This window comes from Bufo gargarizans, chromosome 1 (assembly GCF_014858855.1).
Source record: "Bufo gargarizans isolate SCDJY-AF-19 chromosome 1, ASM1485885v1, whole genome shotgun sequence".
Classification (NCBI taxonomy): Eukaryota; Metazoa; Chordata; class Amphibia; order Anura; family Bufonidae; genus Bufo; species Bufo gargarizans.
This window is the reverse complement of record NC_058080.1, coordinates 151,960,826-151,981,083: the sequence shown is the minus strand read 5'-3', so window position 1 is coordinate 151,981,083 and position 20,258 is coordinate 151,960,826. Positions and strand designations below refer to the sequence as shown.

Genomic DNA, 20,258 nt, shown 5'->3' with positions numbered 1-20,258 from the left:
GCGGGGACGCCCTCTGCCGCGATCCTCCGAAGAACCCGTGGCAGGAGGGGAAAAGGAGGAAAGACGTACAGAAGGGAGAATTCGCGCCACGGAAGGACGAGCGCGTCGGCGCCGTATGCCTTCGGGTCCCGTGCCCTGGACCAGGTATAGGGGGACCTTGTGGTTGAATTTGGAGGCCATGAGGTCCACGTCGGGGCGACCCCAGCGAAGACAAAGGGCTTCGAACACCTCTGGGTGCAGGGACCATTCTCCCGGGTCGATGGTGGACCGGCTGAGGAAATCCGCCGCCCAGTTGTCCACCCCCGGGATGTAAATCGCAGATAAGGCCGGCACGTGCGTCTCCGCCCAGAGGAGAATGAGGGTCACCTCTTGCATCACTGCAGCGCTGCGAGTGCCTCCCTGATGGTTTATGTATGCCACAGCCGTGGCATTGTCCGATTGGATCCGAACAGGGTGGCCCCTCAGCAGATGGGTCCAGTGTCTGAGGGACAGAAGAATCGCCCTCAGTTCCAGAATATTGATTGGAAGTCTGGACTCCGATAGAGACCAAACGCCCTGGACGGACCGGGGAGGGAAAACCCCCCCCCCCACCCCCGTAAGCTGGCATCTGTGGTAATCACCAGCCAGTTCAGTGGAAGGAAGGACTTCCCCCTTAGAGGGATATGCAACCACCAGCCGAGGGAAGCCCGAGCCAGGGGAGGCAGAAGAAAGGTCCTGTCCAGACTCCTCGGTGATTTGTCCCAGGCCGACAGAATTGCCCTCTGAAAGGTGCGGGATCGGAATTGTGCGAACGGCACCGCTTCGAAACAGGCAACCATCTTTCCTAACAACCGCATGCTGGATCTGAGGGAAGGGCGGTGATGACGGAGGAGACTGCGAACCGACCCGCGAAGGGCCAGACGCTTGTCCGACGGAAGGCGGACCTCCGCCAACTCTGTATCCAGGAGCATCCCCAGGAAGATCAGCCGTCTGGAGGGGGTAAGGGAAGATTTGGGGTGGTTGATAATCCAACCGAACCGCGTCAGGGTCTCCAGAGTGAGTTCCACACTGCGGGATGTCTGAGAGAAGGAGGGTGCCTTGACCAGGATGTCGTCCAAGTATGGGAGAAGAAAAACACTTCTTGAACGTAGAAGGGCCAAGACAGGGGCCAGGACCTTGGTGAACACTCGAGGAGCCGTCGCCAGACCAAAGGGAAGGGCGACGAATTGGAAGTGATCGTCCCCCACCGCGAAGCGCAGGAAGCGGTGATGACATGGAGCAACCGGAACGTGGAGGTATGCATCCTGAATGTCGATTGAGGCCATGAAATCCCCTCTTTCCAGGGAGGCCACTGCGGACCTGAGAGACTCCATCCGGAATCTCTGCAGTCGGAGAAAACGGTTCAGGCGTTTTAGGTCCAAGATCGGACGCACTGAGCCTTCCTTCTTGGGAACCACAAAGAGGTTCGAGTAGAACCCCCTGAACCTTTCCGTCGGAGGCACGGGGGCGACGACACCCTTGTCCATTAGAGAGTGAATGGCCGCGAAGAAGGCGGCCACTCGTACGGGATCTCGCGGAGGACGGGATCGGAAGAAACGGTCCTGGCGGAATGGACGCAAATTCGATTTTGTATCCGCAAGATACAATCTCGAGCGCCCATGCGTCTGAGATGTGGGCCCGCCATACGTTCCTGAATAGGAGAAGGCGGCCCCCCACCCGGGTGGGTGGGGGCGCACCTTCAGGCAGAGGGCTGCTGGCCTGTGGGAGCCCGTGCAGGCTGGGACTTGCGCCAGGTAGGTTGCGTCCGAAAAAACGGCTTCTTGCGTCTATCCTGGGCTGGGCCAGAGGAAGAAGAACTGGCCGCGGGTCTAGACCCGGTGGGCTTGCGAAAGGACCGAAAACGGGACGAACCAGCGCGACCACGGGGGGCGCCCATTGGCCTGGACTGGGGGAGGTGAGTACTCTTCCCACCCGTGGCCTCTGATATAAGTTCGTCCAGACGGGTTCCGAACAGGCGGGAACCCGTGAATGGTAGGCCGGCCAAAGAGCGTTTGGAAGCGGCGTCCGCCGCCCAAACCTTCAGCCAGAGTTCCCTCCTGACAGAAACTGCCAGGGCAGAGGAACGGGCAATGAGGGCACCCGCATCAAGGGAGGCCTCACAGACGAATTTTCCGGCCTGAACAATTAGTTGGGCTAAGGAACGGAGGTCCTGAACAGGGACGTCCGACCCTAACTCCCGTTCCAGTTGCAAACCCCATTCAGAGACCGCTTTGCCAACCCAGGCGGAGGCAAAGACCGGTCTAAGGGCCGAACCAGAGGCAGTAAATATGGCCTTGGAGAGGGATTCCGTACGACGGTCCTCAACAGACTGGAGGGAAGATCCGTCCTGTACAGGAATAGTAGTGCTTTTGGACAGGCGAGCCACGGGAGGATCAACCTTAGGCGGGGATGTCCACGTGGTCACAGAATCCGCTGGAAAGGGATAACAAATGTCCAGCTTTTTGGGTGTAATAAAGCGGACGTTAGGCCGAGTCCAAGCCTTGGATACCACAGAAGAAAAATCAGCGTGTATGGGAAAAACCTTGGAGGCCTGTTTGGGGCGGAGAAAGGACACGCCGGCCTGTTCAGAGCTGGGGGGGTCATCGTGTAGCTGAAAGGTATCACGGATGCTAGTGACAAGATGCCCCACCGCGGACGCCAATTTGGATGGAAGCTCTGAGTCCATGTCCACGTCCGAATCCGCCAGTTCTCCCTCAGAAAGCGTATCCCTCTGAGAGGATAGACTTGACTGAGCTCGCACGCATGGCGGAGAGAGCGAAGCATCTGGAGAAGATGTGCGCTCAACCCTTGAACGTTTCTGAGTATGCCGGGCCCTGGAAGATTCGCTGGGAGGCAGGGAACCAGTGGGGGCGGCAGAAACGGTAGTCCCAGCGGGTGCGACAGGGATTGTGGCAGCCTGCGGGAGAGGCGGTCTATCCACGAGACGGCCCACTACGTGTGTAAGGCTTTCCACCGCCTGAGACAGAGACCTAGCCCAGTCAGGGGGTTCAGAGGCACCGGGGGGCGCAGCGGGAAGCGGGCCCTGCACCGGGGCCTGACATGCAAGGCAATGCGGCTCAGATTGCCCACGCGGAAAAAGTTCCTTACAGGCGGTACAGGCATGGTACCAGGGTTTGGGGGCACCTGTGGGATCTGACATGCTGAAGTGTGGTTGTACTCTAATATAGAGACCACAAAGGGTTATAGCAGCTATGACCAGGAGGGTTAGGAGAGGGTTAACTGTCCTACCAGTGCCTCAGAAGAACGTCAGGAGATGGCCCAGATCAGCAGCAGCAGAGAAGCAGTGAACAGCAGTGAGCAGCAGAGAGAGCGCCCACAGAAGCCGAGCGATGTACACAGGAGGTTAGAGTCCCCCACCGTGTCCCAGCTTCCTGTCAGGAGTGAGGAAGCGCGGGAAACCTCAGCAGAAAGCGCGGGGAACAAGCTCCGCCCCCTCCAGCGCTTGAAATGTCTCCTGTGAAGGAGAACGTAGCTCCGCCCCCAAAATGACGCGCGCGTAAGCCCCGCCCCCTGCCGGGACCGCTAAGCCCCGCCCCCCGTTCTCGGCGGGAAGGGGGAGAGAGAGAAGAGAAAAATGGAGTCAGCCCCGAATGAGGGGGAGGGGAGAAAGATAGCAGCGTGGGGGGGAACGGCGTGGGGGTGCTGAGGATGCTGCTGTGCTGCATTGTCCTGCAGATGAGCGCTCAGAATGAGCGACCACGGGTGCCCCCCTTACCCAGAGGGGTAGATGCTGCAGATAGGGACGGGGTATGGGCTGGAATAGCCATCTCACCGTCCGACGTCTTCACCCTGTCCTTTCCAGCAGGGTCGCCCCTTCAGCCACTGGCACCGCAGTGGCAGGAAGCTGGAAGAGGGGCTTGGCGTGCGGGCGACCCCCTAGCTGGCGGGATGTAGGGGAGCCATTGCTGCCCAGATCCTCCTATTGCTTCTGTGGGGGAGGCAGCAGTGCAGATAAGTTTGCACTGGCGCAGCTCAACCCCGGGAGAGCAGAGAGGTCAAATGAGTCTCTGGTATCCCTAGGAAAAAATAAAATAACAAAATTAGAAGAAAAAGTAAAAATAACAAGGAGAAAACAGCCCTGCAGTAGCAGGGAGTGTCTTGCCTCCTTGGACACTAAGCTAAAACTGGTAGCCTCTATCTCCAGGCTGAGGGTATAGCTGATGGAGGAGGGGCTTAACAGTTTTACTTAGTGTCACGCCTCCTAGGGAGCTGAGCTATACCCAAGGTCTGTGTCCCCCAAGGGAAATGGGCGAGAAAAACGTGCTCAGAAAGGTTTTATGTAGTAGTTACAGCAAACCGCTTCCCATCTACATCTTCTCAAACTGAATAGTATTCTCCATATACAGCTTTGATTAATAAGCTTTACGGAGCGTTTCATGACTGGACAATCCGGTCTTAGATTACAGCTGCCTACCTAGCAGTATGAAGTTATCACTGATGGAATCAGTAAGGCTACTCATTTCCCCTTCTACGACATCCATATGCTTCAATAATGCGTACGGACATTGTTTTAGCCTCTAGTGCTATTAAAGAATCAGTTTGCACCATCAAAGCTTTGGAAAAAACTGGAAACTATTTGCAAATATAACTAGGCAGGTAAAGCTGGGTTCATACCAGTGCTATGTATTCCAGTGCAAGTACAGAGAGGCCAGATCCATCAGATAACAGTAACGGCACCTGACGAATGCCACTGCCTATGATGGAGTCTGTCAGGTAACAGTCAGGGAGCACAGCACTGGACAACATACAGTAGCATGTGCTATTTGATCTCGTTTTTTTATGTAACCTGTGAGGGACTCCCCTAACAGCATGTTTTCTTCTGAACAGGTGATCAAATATTAGCGAGTGCTTCCATAAGTTATGCTTTTTCAAGCTAATGCCTGTGAAATGAATAAATCTATGGATAGAAAAGTCATTTTGATATTTAAAACAGGCATGTGTCATTTCCCCCCCTGGTGTTTCATCAACGAGGTATGAACTTTTAAAACAAGAGTATGAATTTCTTATACCTGAAGGTCAGGACACGCTTTCCGCAAAGTTTGAATTTTTTCCTGAATTTCAACAAGTTTCTTCCTTTCTTCTTGCAAGTGCTTCAGTTCTTGCTGCTGCTGTTGTAGCTTAGTTTCGTAGAATTTCTCTCTGTAATATTAATGTTTACAGTAAGGCTACTTTCACACTTGTGGCAGAGTGATCCAGCAAGCAGTTCCGTCACAGGAACTGCCTGCCGGATCCGGCAAAACGTATGCCAACTGATTGCATTAGCAAGACCGATCAGGATCCTGATCAGTCAGAAAAATGCCCGATCAGTCGGAAAAACGCATTGATATGCAGGATCCGTCTTTCCGGTGTGATCTGGAAAAATGGATCCGGCATTTATTTATTTTTTTACTTTTTTTGTGCACATGAATGGACCAGAAGGACGGATCCGGCACTAATACATTCCTATTGGGAAAAAAAGCATTCAGGCAAGTCTTCCAGTTTTGTTTGGCCGGAGATAAAACCGTAGCATGCTGCGGTTTTATCTTTGTCCTGATCAGTCAAAAAGACTGAACTGAAGACATCCTAAACAGATTGCTCTGCATTCAGAATGCATAAGGGAAAAAACTGATCAGTTCTTTTCCGGTATTGAGCCCCTAGGACGGAACTCTATGCCGGAAAAGAAAAAACGCAAGTGTGAAAGAACCCTAAGTTGACACCTATGGGTAAAAGGTGCTACAAGGTGACTAAGGATCTAGCAAATCTTACAGAGACTGGTAAGCTGATTGTACAAATCGGAAACCTACAGCATAGGAACAGATGAAGTAAAATGAATAAAATAAAAATTACCTTGCTTGTTCCTTAAGAGCAACTTCTTTTTGTGCTTTTGAAGCATTGGGACGGGTATTGTTGGGCTGCTGATTTGCATTTGCCTCCTCAGGTACAAGATGGGCTCCAGCAGTTGGCCTCTCAGCAGCAGTTTCTGACTCTGTATCATCACCATACTAAAATGTAAAAAAAAAAAAAAAAAAAAAAAAAAAAAATAATCACTCAAATATGTTTCATTACGCTCAAAGATCAAAAATTAAAGGGTTTGTCCAGCCTTTTTAAGTGATGGTCTTTCCTGAGGATAGGCCAGCACCAGCGGCGATCAGCAGTTCTGTGTATCTCCAACACAAAGTCAGCACTGGAGCTACAGAGCACAGTCAACATTGTAGTGGACAGCACTTGTCAGTGCAGCGCTACTCACATTGGCTTCATCCAGGGAAGCAGCACTACAGAGACCAGAGCTGTCCACTACAATGTTAAAGATGCAGTGCAGTTTCAACACTGACTTCTGCCGATGGAGCTACACTAACAGCTGATCGGCAGGGGTATGGGGTGTCTGACCCCCACTAATCAGCTAGTGATGGCTTATAGGCCATCACTTAAAAAATAATGGACAATCCCTTTAAAGATAAATCATGTCGACTGGTATAAGACAAGATGCACTATGCATACTGCCCTGTACTGATGCGTCAGGAGCTGTGCAAATTAATAGCTACTAAGAGAATGCCGAATTCTGCTCACTGAGCTGAGAACACTGCGGCAGATTTACTAAACCCATCTAAAATATGGGTAATGTAAAGGAAAAGCCTCTTTACACGGGTCCAAAATTGGGCAATTATTGGAAGGAGCATTCCTAGGAGCGCTTGTTCCCGATAACTGCCCTGTGTAAAAGGTGCGGCAGATCACCAATGAATAAGCAAATACCATCTATTGGTTGGCTTACTTTGCAACAGAATTTTGTGCCAGAATTATTCTTTTCAGCTTACTTGCTTCATAAATATCACTAAAATGTGGTGCACCAAGCTATTTTCTGGACAATTCCTTAACCTAACCCCCTTCCCTTCAGCCCATGGCCCTTCATCTGCCCCCCCTCTTGCCCCTACCTGGTGCTGCCTGATCGCCTAACCTGGCCTCATTGGTGGTGCAGCCCTGATAGCAGTTAAAGGATATGTTCCTTCACAAGCTGTTCTAATTGGGATCAGAACAAGCGGCTCTATTATTATCAAGATATGTCCGCTAAGCTATTATTTCTACTGGCAAACAGAAACTATGATGTCTGCTGTTTTCAAGAGACCACCCTCCTCACTAATAAATGAAGACCACCTATATATACAGACACATACAGTACTGTGTAAGTTAGTAAGTGTTAATAGTATAAATATAAATGTATTCTGCAGCAAGACAATAGAGCCCTGATCTCAACCTCATGGAGTCTGTCTGGGGCTACATGAAGAGACAGAAGGATCTGAGCAAGCCTACAACCACAGAACATCAGTGGTTACTTCTGCAAGACGTTTGGAACAACCTCTCAGCTAAGTTCCATCAAAAAGCGTACCCAGAAGAACTGATGATGTTATGAAGGCAAAGGGTGGTCGGGCAAAATATTGATGCGATTTAGATTTCTCTATTGCACATTCACTTAGAATTTTGATAATTTAAAAAAGAAACTATTAACACTTCTCTGATTGAACACATTCTAAGGCGTGCTTCACATTTGCGATTGCCGATAAGACAGGCTCCAGCTGAGAGCAGCCTGCCAGATCCAGCATTGCCAAATTCTATCGGAATGCCCTCTGGCCCCATTAACTATAATGGGGTTCTTGGGTTAATGCCGCAAATATGTTGACAATCGCCCGGACAAATATGGCTGCAACCAGCGTTTTGTCTGGCCGATTCCTGGCATTCTATGCTGGAACAGCCTGCCGGCAGTGTGAAACAAGCCTTGGTGTGCAGCATTTTTCCAACACATGCCTAAAACATTTGCACGGTACTGTACATGAGGACATCAATCACACATAGGGAGGTAGGGTTCATGAATACAACAATCATAACTATGACCATGCTTTTTTATTAGCTAATATCCAAGCAGCCGTTTATTTGTGCCATTTAGTAAACATAATAGGTAGGCGGCTGGACAGAATAAAATCATCAAGACTGATCAGCTCTAAACATGGGACAGAGTATGAACCATTCCTAGTTGGCTGACTGCTCATGAGGATCCATGCTGTCTAGCTTATCACTGGCCAGTTTATTAGATTTTCCAGTAAGGACCCATAACATGTTATACCATTGCAACAAGATCTTGTAGTTGTCTCAATTTCTGCTTGGCTGCTATAAGTCTGTTAAATTTTTCTTCAAAATCGTCATCATCATCATCATTTTGGTCATCTTCTGTGACACTACTCCGGCTAGTGAGAGAAACCGCACTCCCAGGATCTTCATCTACGTCGTCATCATCATCCAGCCCTTCAATTCTATCCTCTCTTTTATCCTTGGTATCTCTATTATAAAGGCATTCTACAAGACAGAGGCATCAAATGAAATGAACAGCTCAATGTTAAAAACAGCATCTAACTTAAGCTACTTTCACACTAGCAATTTTTGCGGATCTGTCATTGATCTGCTAAAACGCTTCTGTTACAATAAATCAACCGCATGCATTCGTCACGAATGGATCCAGTTGTATTATGCCTTCTATAGCCATGACGGATCAGTCTTGAACAGCAATGAAAGTCATTAGGGGATGGATCCGTTTGTGTCAGAGAAAACGGATCTGTCCCCACTGACTTACATTGTGTGTCAGGACGGATCCGTCTTGCTCTGCACCACATGGCAGGCATCAGTTTGGTGTCCGCCTCCAGAGCGGAATGGTGACTGAACGGAGGCAAACTGATGCATTCTGAGCAGATCCTTTTCCATTCAGAATTCAGTAGGGCAAAACTGATCCGTTTTGGACCGCTTCTGAGAGCCCTGAACGGATCTCACAAATGGAAAGCCAAAACGTGAGTGTGAAAGTAGCCTTACAGTTTTCAACGTGGATGCATACAGACATAAAAGACTGCAATACTGCTAGATTCATTTTTCCATCACATAATACATTGCTTGTTTCCATGGTTACGACCGCCCTGTAATCTAGCAGCGGTGGTCATGCTTGCACACTGTAAGCCAGGCATTTTTACCTATGGTGTGAAAACACGACCACCACTGCTGAATTGCAGGGTGGTCGTAACCATGTAAATGAGCAGTGTGCAATGTGATGGAAAAATTACTCCAGCCAGCAAAGGAAGCAACATGGACAATCACAATACAATACATTAGTAAGGGACTTGTATTAACTACATAATAAATGTCATTTGCTGAAGTGAGACAACCCCTTTAACAGGGCTTCAGGGAGGTGACTAATTCGGTTTAACAAAAGGAAAAAAATAAGATAGCTGGAGTCCATTGCCCAGGTCAGCAGCATCCGATTACATGGACGAGCATTCACAATATTATTCACTGAAGCATACCTAATGCAGACGATACATTAAAGCTTCTTAAATTCGCTGTGGACCTGTTATTTATTTCGCAGTCTGTATTACATGGCCTTTCATCTCTGTTATTTACACCACACTGGGAATTAGTGATGCTATTCACTGGTCCCCAGCTACTCATACGTTGCGGGTTTCTGTGTGAAGAAGATAAACATGTAAACTAATGAACCACAGGATATCTGTGCATTTTATGCCCTTTACAGGGGGAATCAGAATTGCATTTTAATGTACTTTAAACTTCACTTTCTCTTTGTGACTTAATACCCATGGAAGAGAACCTTTCACCACTCCTGACATTCCTGTTTTAATAGGTTCATGCATTCCCAATGTACTAACAATTCTGGAGCATCTATTCTTATGACTATGTTGCGCCAATCCTTTATTATTTTATTATTTCTACTAGAAGTTATGCATGAATTGTTATTAGCCTTCAGTAAGGGTACAGAGGGGAGGTAACCAGTTGGAGGGTGGACCTGCACAGACTGACTCTATCCAATCAGTGCTGCCATTTTCAGACTGTACAGGTACACCCCCCACTGGTTACCTCCCTGTACCCTAACTGCAGGTAATTCATTCATAACTTCTAGTAGAAATAATAAAGGGAAGACACAACATAGAGCCATAAGAATAGATGCTCCAGAAATGTTATTACATGGGGAATGCATGAAGCTATTAAAACAGGAATGTCAGGAGTGGTGACAGGTCCTCTCTGAAGGGGTTCTGCAGTTTGTTTAAACTAATGATCTATCCTCTGGATAGATCATCAGCATCTGATCGGCGGGGGTCTGACACCCGGGATCCCCGCTGATTAACTGTTTGAAAAGGCAGCGGCGCTCCAGGAGCACCGCCGCCTTCTCACTGTTTACCGCTGGCCCAGTGACATCAGAACTAGTATCAAGTATTCAAGCGAATGTAGCTTAGCCACTCCCAGGCCAGTTGATACTAGTTGTGACGTCACGGGGGGCCTGCGGTAAACAGCGAGAAGGCCGTGGTGCTACTGCTAGCACCGCTGCCTTCTTAAACAGCTGGTCGGCAGGGGTCACGGGTGTCGGACCCCCGTCGATCAGATGCTGATGATCTATCCAGAGGATAAATCATCAGTTTAAACAAACTGCAGAAACCCTTTAAGGTGCATTTGTCACCAATTTTGGCGGTTTAAAGGGAATCTGTCACTAGCAATTTAGCCAATTTTTTTTTTCACGAATCCATGTTTTATAAAGTACCTTTTTTCCATCTTTATTGTTCTTTTTATTGTGAGTCTTGTCATTTCTTCAAAAAAATCGATTCTTCTGATATGCAAATTACGCTGTAAGGAGCCCAGAGGGGGTTATTCTTTCTCCACGATGCCCAGGAACGCCCCTCTGAAGTGCCGTACCCGGCTAAGTTTGAAAACTAATAACGCCTCCAAGTTAATCTAAATCGCCTCCCAGAGGCGCGGCTAAGTGCTCAACACCTTCCCTCCTCAGTGCCTCGCTCTGCTGCAAACACCACGATCCTCCTCTCGCCGGTGATATCCCAAATCCCGCGCTGGCGCAGTGCCGTCAGTCGTCCTATAGCGCAGGCAATCGCCGGCACTGCGCCTGCGCGAGATTTTGGATGCCGGCGAGAGGAGGATCGGGGTGTTTGCAGCAGAGCGCGGCGCTGAGGGGGGGGGGTGTTGAGCACTTAGCCGCGCCTCTGGGAGGCGATTTAGATGAACTTGGAGGCGTTATTAGTTTTCAAACTTAGGCGGGCACGGCACTTCAGAGGGGCGTTCCGGGGCACCGTGGAGAAAGAATAACGCCCCTCTGGGCTCCTTACAGCGTCATTTGCATATCAGAAGAATCAATGTTTTGAAGAAATGACAAGACTCACAATAAAAAGAACAAGACAGATGGAAAAAAGGTACTTTATAAAACATGGATTCATGAGAAAAAATAATTGGGGTAAATTGCTAGTGACAGATTCCCTTTAATCAGTTTTAGAGTAAGATATATTCCCTTATGGATATTTAAGTATGACATAAGGAGATTTTTGTGAAACTCACCTGTAAAATCTTTTTCTCGTCTTTTCCATTGGGGGACACAGACCATGGGTATAGCTTAGAGGTATTAGTAGGAGGGACACTATGCAAATGAAAGAGCTCCTCCTCCTCGGGCTATACCCCCAGACTCCACCAGGAGGAACTCAGGCGTTGCACAAGCAGTAGGAGAAGGAGCAAGAAAAAAATCATGGAAACCATCGGACCAAGCCATAAGGTCCAACCAGAAACAGAAAAACTGAACTAAAGACCCCTCCTGCAACAGGAATAATGGGTGGGAGCTGTGTCCCCCAATGGAAAAGACGAGAAAAAGATTTTACAGGTGAGTTTCACAAAAATCTCCTTTTCTCGTGCTTTTTTCCATTGGGGGACACAGACCATGGGACGTCCAAAAGCAGTCCATGGGGTGGGAAAAAATATCAGCACCGCCAGGAGGAACGCCCCAACGGTCAAACAGGAACCACAGCCTGCAAAACCCTGCGGCCAAAGCCGCATCAGCCGAAGCCAGTGAATGCAACTGACAAAAATTTGCAAAGGTATGCAAGGACGACCAGGTGGCCGCCGTACACAGCTGAGACGCAGAGGCACGACTGCGTCTTGCCCAGGAAGCCCCCTCCGCCCCAATGGAGTGAGCGGCAATTCTAGCCGGGGGAACTCCACCACAAGCGTGACAAGCCGCGGAAATAGCCAAGCAGATCCAGAGCGCCAAGAACGGCGGACGGAAGCAGTAGCCGCGAGACACACCTTCAGGACCCGTACAACATCCAGGGAATGCAGAGTGCGTTCCTTGGGGTTAGCCGGAGAAGGACAAAAGGAAGGCAGGACAAGATCCTCATCAAGGCGGAAGGGATAGACCACCCTGGGCAAAAAGAAGGGGACTGGACGGAGCACAACTTAATCCTGGAGGAAAACCATTAAGGCTCCTGACAGGAAAGAGCGGCCAGCTTCGACACCAGTCTGACCTAAAAGCTCGTGATGGGACGTGAACTCACAGCCACTGCATAATAGCCCAGAACTTTAATCACTACGCTATGTAGCTGTATCAGAAGCTATGGTCTCAAGGAAGTCCAGATGAGAACAGTCAGAGAGACCCTCCTCAAAGGCTCGAAGGGAGCCGACTGCAGAGCGCGCAGAACCAAATTGAGATCCCAAGGAGACAAAGGGGGAACATACGGGGAACCGAATGCGCCACCCCCGAAGAAAGGTCACCACCGGACCCTTAAGAGCAAGGGACCTCTGACGGCCCGCGCCGAAACCTGACTTTACAGGGAACTAAGCGACAGTCCCTGCACAAGCCCAGACTGAAGAAAAGACAGTACCATCAAGATGGAAAACCGAAGGGGGGGGAACCCCGAACCCTCAAAAAAGGATAGGAAGGCCATCCAGGTACGATAGTAAATCCGGGAGGAAGAAGACTTCCCCGGACTGATCATGGTCCTAACCACTGAATCCGAGAACCCCATCTTTATCAGGATGGCGGTTTCAACAGTCACGCCGGTAAACGAAGAGACCGCAAATTCCGGCGGAAGAACGGGCCCTGAGACAGTAAGTCCTGTCCGTCGGGAAGAGGCCATGGGGCGTCCGCCAGCAACCGAGCCACGTCCGAAAAACCACGCGTGGCGAGGCCACTCTGGGGTGATGAGAACGGTCGGAGTCCCTTCCGCCTCGAACTGGCGTAGACCCTTTGGCAGGAGAGGAAAACAGAGGAGGCTGAAGTCCTGCCACGGAGACACCTGCGCATCCATCCGTACGCCTCCGGATCACGGGCGCGAGCCAGGACCACTGGGATCTTGTTGTTGAACCCGGACGCCATTAAGTCCACATCCGGACGGTCCCATCTGTGGCAGATTTCTTCGAACCCTTCTGGATGCAGAGACCACTCGCTTGGATCCACCGTGTTGTGGCTTAGAAAGTCCGCTGTCCAGTTGTCCATTCCTGGAATGCAAACTGCTGACAACACCGGAACGTGAGTCTCCGCCCACGTCAGAATTCACTTCACCTCCTGCATCACCATCCGGCTGCGGGTCCCGTCCTGATGGTCGATATAGGCCACGGCCGCGGCATTGCCCGTTTGAACCCGCACTGGGAGGCCCGCAAGGAGAGAGGTCCAATAGGAGAGAGAGAGCGGAAAAAATCGCCCTCAATTCCAGAAAGTTGATTGGAAGGCGAGACTCTGCCGCCGGCCAAATTCCTTGAACCGTGCGAGACTGGAAAACGCCCCCCCAACCCAGGATGCTGGCATCGGTGGCGGCGATCGTCCAGGAGAATGCGAGAAAGGAACTCCCCGACCTCAGGTTCTTTGGGAACAGCCACCAAGGGAGAACTGCCCGAACCCGCTGAAAGGTAAAGGATCTCCTGTTGCGCCAGGCGAGTGTGAAACTGGGCATATGGAAAGGCCTCGAAAGAGGCTACCATAAGACCCAGGACCTGCAAGTATTCCCGAATGGAGAGGCACGGGGAGCGCAGCAGATGCGACACTGCCCCCTGGACCTGGGAGGACTTGAAGGCTGGTAGAATACTTTGGCAGCCGAGGTGTCCAAAATCACCCTCCGGAAGGAGAGCCTCTGGGACGGGAAGAGGCAGGAGTTTGGGAAAGTTACCAGGCAGCCGAACCGTTCCAGGGTCTGAACAGTGATCCGGACGCTGTCCGTGGTCTGCGGTAGAGAGGGGGGCCTCTATCCGGATATCGTCCCGACAGGGCAGCAAAGGAATGCCCCTGGTACGAAGAAGCGCCATGAGCGGTCCAGGACCGTGGCAAGGACCCGCGGGGTGGTCGCCAACCCGAAGGAAGGGCGACAAACTGACAGTGTCGACCCATAATGGCGAAGCGCAGGAATCGATGGTGGGATTCCGCAATCGGGACATGTGATAGGCCTAGGAGCAGCAGGGCGGGCTGACTGGGCCCTCTAGTGCCGGGAAGGCTGGTGCAAAGGAAGGCCTCTTTGCGGGCGACCTGAGACCCCCGGCGGAGGAAGCAGGCGACGGCCTACCAGATGAGAAACGGCAAAAGGCATGCAGAGACGAACTCGTCCAGCTGATCCCCACAAGGCCTGGAAACCCCAAAGGGGAGATTAGCAAGGGAACGCTTGGTGGAGGCGTCAGCGTCCCACACCTTCAATCAGATCTCTTCGCGCTGAGTGACAGAGATGGCCAACCTGCGGGCAAAGAGGGAAACAATGTCCCTAGAAGCTTCGCAAAGAATGTTAGAAGCCTGAGACATCTGGAGAACCAACTCCAGTGTGTTAGTAGCCGCATCTCGTACCGCCAGTTCCTGGTGGTGGTGTTGTAACCACACCGAGAGAGCACTGGCTACCCCTGCTGAGTGAAAGGTAGGTCACAGGGACGCGCTGCCAGCGAAAAAAGGACCTGGAAGAGAGTCTATGCGTCTGTCTACAGCATCCTGGAAAGAGGAACTGACTAAGACAGGAAGGGCCACATAATTGGCTAATCCGGCCACCGGAGGATCCACCTTAGGGGGAGGAGACACCTCTCCTCGCCGTCAGCAGGGAAAGGAAAGTATATTCATGCGCTGGGTGGTCGAGAACCTTATTAAGACCACCCCAGGCCCTGGACATGACCGCGGAAAAATCCCTCATGGACCGGGAACATGGTAGTCTCTGACTGCCTGGACGGAAAAAGGGGGAACTCCTGACCAGTGGAAGGAGGAGAATCCCCTTGGAGAATAAAGGTGTCTCGGACAGTCACCACTAAGTCAGCCACCCTGGTGGAGAGCTTAGGCGAGGGGTCCCGCTCCATGACCTAATCAGAGCCGGAAATTCTCCTTCAGACTTGCGCTCCCTAAGGGAGGGGAGAGTCGCCCGAACGCGCCTCTAGACGAGGGGGGGGGGGGGGAGAGCCAGAGCCATCCGAGGAGGGATGCTGCTGCTCACGCTCCCTGTTAGTATTCGGGCGTCTTCTGTGGAAAACCACTTAGAGAGGTGGTTGGCGTCACAGGATTTGAAAATGCCCTATAGTCCAAAAAGGACGTGGCTCGTCCGAGCCGGATAATTCTCCTTCGGAGTACTCTCCCTAGGGAGGGGGAAGAGCAGTCCGCAAGCGCCACCGGCGAGGTGAGGGGGGTGGAGAGACAGAGACATCCGAGGTGGGACGCTGCCGCTCACGCTGCCTCTTCGTAGTCAGTCACCCACTGTGGGGACCACTGAGAGAGATGGAGTCGTTAGCGCCACAGGATTAAAGGACATGGTTGCCTTGGTGACTAAGACCAATTTAGCGGCCGCGCTGGACATGGCAGATGCCCAAGCGGGGACCGCAGGCCCCCAGGGACGTGGAGGAGGGGGGTAAGGCAGGGATGCAGGCAATACTTATCTGCTCCTGCAGAACTTCTCCCTCGACTCCAGGACCAGCAGGGATGCACCTCATCAGGCTTCTGACTCCTTGTCCAGGAGTGCAGTGTTCTGGTGGAGGGTGGCAGCAGGAGACCCAGTAGCTGGTGGGATACCGGAGCTGCAGGTCGAGCCCGGATCCACTTGTCTTCTTTGGGGGGGCAATGGAGGCAGCCAGGCAGCGTCCAAGGACGGCAGCGGGCATTCCACGGGGGACCAGGAAGGCGCCATGCCGACCTGTGTCCCCATCTAGAATAATATAAACAATTTTTGAAGGCTGAAAGGGGCTTTGAACTCAGAAAGCCTGGACATGGGGCAACAGCAGCAGTACCACTGAGCTACCAGCTTGCCTGGCACAAAACGGAGTAGAGTGATGAGGAGCTGCACGGCCATGAGCAAACAGAGTCTCCGGTGTAAGGAGAGTCAGAGCGGCATGCCGAGGCTCCGCCTCCCCTAACGCGTCATTATGGCGCGAAAAAAAGCGCGCGAAAATAAGCGCGCGCACGAAAAATAAGCGCGCGCGCGAAAATATGCGCGAGCGCGAAAATAAGCGCACCACGTGGAGGAGCGGCCTGCCGGCGGGCGCTGAGGGAGCGCAGCAGCCAAGGCCCGACGAGAGAAACGCTGAAGCCCACAGTTTAAGGGGAAGAGATGCCAGTACTCCAGTGCCAAAATGAAGAAAGTGCCCCATCAGGATCCTTCTTCAAGCTCACCCAGGCAGCCACAGACAAATAGACACAGAGGGAGGGGGAGGGATTGTGCAACACTTATCTGCTCAGCATGCTCCCTCGATGTCCAGACCAGCAGGGATGCGCCTCTTCAGACTTCTGACTCCAATCCAGGAGAACAGTGCTCTGGAGGAGGGTAGGCAGCAGGCGTCCCAGCAGCTGGTGGGATGCCGGAGCTAACAGGTCGAGCCCGGATCCACTTATCTTCTTGGGGGGAAATGGAGGCAGCCAGGCAACGTCCCAAAGACGGCGGCGGGCACTCCACGGGGGACCAGGAAGGCGCCATGCCGACCTGTGTCCCCATCTAGAATAAAAATAACAAAAAGGAGTAGAATCAGAGAGTGTCAACCTCCTTCACCAGACACTAAGCAAAGACTGAGTTCCTCCTGGTGGAGTCTGGGGGTATAGCCCGAGGAGGAGGAGCTCTTTCATTTGCATAGTGTCCCTCCTACTAATACCTCTAAGCTATACCCATGGTCTGTGTCCCCCAATGGAAAAAAGCACGAGAAACGGTATTTTACTTTACAGTGTAATATTTTGAAGGGTTGAAATGCTGTTCGGGTAATTCAAGCGCTGATGGATGATAACACATCCACTGGTGCTCGTTTGAACTGACCCAACTGCATAGTCTGATGCAAACTGAGTGTGGGAGGAATGATTGCTATCAGTTCTTCCACCTTCATTTAGTTCTATTATCGTCAGCACTGATTACACAGGGAGATGTGCTGCCGATAATCAGGCAAGTCCCATCACCTGCTGATCGATTATATGGGCCAATTATCAGAAAAGAGCGTTCCTGTGAAAGCTTGCTCCCTATAACTGGCCGGGAGTTCAAGCAGGGTAAGAGGACCCCAAGATGATGATTGAGCAGTTCTAAGAGCATTTTACCTGATGTTAGTAACTGGCTGATTCACTTCCGGATCAGATTCAATCCATGAATCCTCAGTTTCTTCTTCCTCATCTTTAATGTTCTCGTTTACAGCATCAGTAATCATATCAGACGTTTGCTCATAATACCGAACCAAATCCCGCAGTTCATTAAGCCGCTTACGAACTTCTTTCAACTTCCTACATAAAAAGAATGAAGGGAGCATTACGCACTATGTTCTACCTGCTTATTCAATAAGTAAGAGTAGATGGGGGAAATTACTTGATATTTATGTTTTCATCTGATTAATTAACAAAGTAATATCATGTTTGTTGGTACCACAGCGACTCCCATACTGTTAAGTTAATAAATGTATCCAAACATAAGGTGTAATGCACACAAAGATCCTTGGGGTCATTTATCAAACTAGTGTAAAGTAGAACTGGCTTAGTTGCCCATAGCAACCAATCAGATTCCTCCTTTCATTTTTGACAGCTCCTTTGGAAAATGAAATGATTGTTTGCTATGGGCAACTAAGTGCGGAAAGGAGCAGGGCCTAAGATCCACATTTCGCGCCAAAACTGTGTCACAATTCTGGTTTAAAACGGTAACAAAGTAAGCCAACCAACAAAATAATTGGTTTGAAGTCAGATGCATTAACTAAGCACCAAGTTTATTAACCAGCATGAGCCAATGAGATAAATTTCTAGACAGCTTGTCTACAGGGTTAGTAAATCTGCTCCTTTTCTTGTATTTTTCGTGTTTCTTCTCAGATTCGTTGCAGAGATCTGATCCCCCTGACTTACTTTTCACAATATTGCTGTCAGAGACTAAGGCTACTTTCACACTCGCGTTTCGTCCGGAGCCGTCATGGATCTGCACAGATGGATCGGTTCAGATAATACAACCGTATGCATCCATTCAGAATGGATCTGTTTGTATTATCTTTAACATAGCCAAGACAGATCCGTCTTGAACACCATTGAAAGTCAATGGGAGACAGATCCGTTTTCTATTGTGCCAGATTGTAACAGAAAACTGATCCGTTTGGCTCAGTTTCGTCAGACGGACACCAAAATGCTGCAGGTAGTGTTTTGGTGTCCGCCTCCAAAGCGGAATGGAGGCAAACCGATGCATTCTGAGCGGATCCTTTTCCATTCAGAATGCATTAGGGCAAAACTGATCCGTTTTGGACCGCTTGTGAGAGCCATGAACGGATCTCACAAACGGAAAGCCAAAACGCCAGTGTGAAAGTAGCCTTAGCCTTGCTGAGAGCAGCTCTATCAGTGAGTGTAAGACACCGTCGGTCATTTTGTGAACACAGAATCGGGGAACCAGATGTGGGAAACGGCGGCAACCAGAACTGTAACACACAACAGTATATAATATAGAAGCACAAGATTGGGCTCTACTAATGAACTGTGCCATAAGTAGTGTGCAAGTGAAGGTGAGCAGTACGTGTTGTGTACAGATCACAGGCAATAGCAGTAGTTTGGTTACTCCATCAGTAGGTGATGCCATGGGACATACTTAAGCTTCTCCGCAGGGTTTTGGTTTTCCTCATCTTCACTACCATTCATGGAAGCTGAAGAACATGCGGCTGCTCTGGCTGGACTGTTTGATGCCCTTTTGTCAGGAACCTGATTAGCAGAGGAAGTGGATCCGATACTTCTTTGATCCATAACCCTTTGAGGAGAGCCTGATGAACCAACAACTGAAAGAAAAATCAGTGATAGCAATAAAACAAGGACATATGAACAGCACTAACTCAGCGAGTTACTGCCCAGCTACATGGACCGACATACAGGGCAATGAATGGGATTTATAAATGATTTATGGCTGATCACGGACATAAATCCTCCTATCTCCTCGGTATGTCATGTACAAGGACCTTTAGGTTTCTTTTTTTTGTTTAACACGTTCAGGACCTTGGAAGAGAATGGTCATCCTAACTTGCAGGTATTTCACGCACTAGGATGAGCATTCTGGCCCTGCAGTTAAACTGTCACTGCGAGAGATAGATATATATATATATATATACACATATACATACACACACACACACACACACACACACAATAGTAGACATACACGAGTAGGAAAAACACCTCCCTGCGCTGATGTTTCAAGCGCTGTTGTAAAAAAAATAAAAAATAATAATAAGTAAAATAAATAGATATTAGTATTGTAGGCTAGCTTTTTAGGTGTAGGAGGTTAGGTAGGTTTTATATGTGTGTGAAAAAAACAGGTTTTAAGTACGGTCGTCAAAGTAGTGATGCCGTATTCAGGAGAAAATCAATAAATTCTGGGGTTCAGATTCTCCTTTACCCCTTGTAAAACTAAAACATTTGGGGGCGAAAGTGAGATTTTCTGGTAAAAAAAGGAGATTTTTGTATAACTTACCAGTTAAATCTCTTTCTCGCTCTTCCTTGGGGGACACAGACCTTGGTATAGCTCAGCTCCCTAGGAGGCGTGACACTAAGTAAAACTGTTAAGCCCCTCCTCCATCAGCTATACCCTCAGCCTGGAGATAGAGGCTACCAGTTGCGTGTCCAAGTAGTGAAAGGAAACAACCAACAATGCAAACAACAGCCAACAACCCAACGGGGCGCCAGCCAAAACCCTAGAACCAAACACAGAAGGGTGGGTGCTGTGTCCCCCAAGGAAGAGCGAGAAAGAGATTTAACTGGTAAGTTATACAAAAATCTCCTTTTCTCGCCCATTTTCCTTGGGGGACACAGACCTTGGGACGTTCAAGAGCAGTCCAAGAAGGGAGGGACCATAACCCAAGGCGGACCACCGGAGCATCAGGAAACCGCAGCCTGCAAGACCAGGCGGCCCAAAGCAGCATCCGCCGACGCGTGCGTATGCACCCTATAGAACCTGGTGAAAGTGTGCAAAGAGGACCAAGTGGCCGCTTTG

General features: G+C 50.2%; 1 protein-coding gene across 5 annotated transcripts in view; it reads right to left on the bottom strand.

The window, feature by feature from the left end:
* The window catches only part of PCM1 (pericentriolar material 1), a 146,962-nt gene that overhangs the window by 69,797 nt on the left and 56,907 nt on the right, over nucleotides 1-20,258 (bottom strand). For all 5 annotated transcript variants that reach the window (XM_044299703.1, XM_044299717.1, XM_044299732.1 and 2 more), the window contains 6 exons: nucleotides 18,867-19,050; nucleotides 17,357-17,536; nucleotides 9,354-9,511; nucleotides 8,132-8,361; nucleotides 5,866-6,020; nucleotides 5,049-5,178 (listed from right to left, as the gene is read on the bottom strand). In XM_044299703.1, the coding sequence (XP_044155638.1) occupies nucleotides 5,049-5,178; nucleotides 5,866-6,020; nucleotides 8,132-8,361; nucleotides 9,354-9,511; nucleotides 17,357-17,536; nucleotides 18,867-19,050 (1,037 nt within the window). The remainder of the gene's footprint in view (nucleotides 1-5,048; nucleotides 5,179-5,865; nucleotides 6,021-8,131; nucleotides 8,362-9,353; nucleotides 9,512-17,356; nucleotides 17,537-18,866; nucleotides 19,051-20,258) is intronic.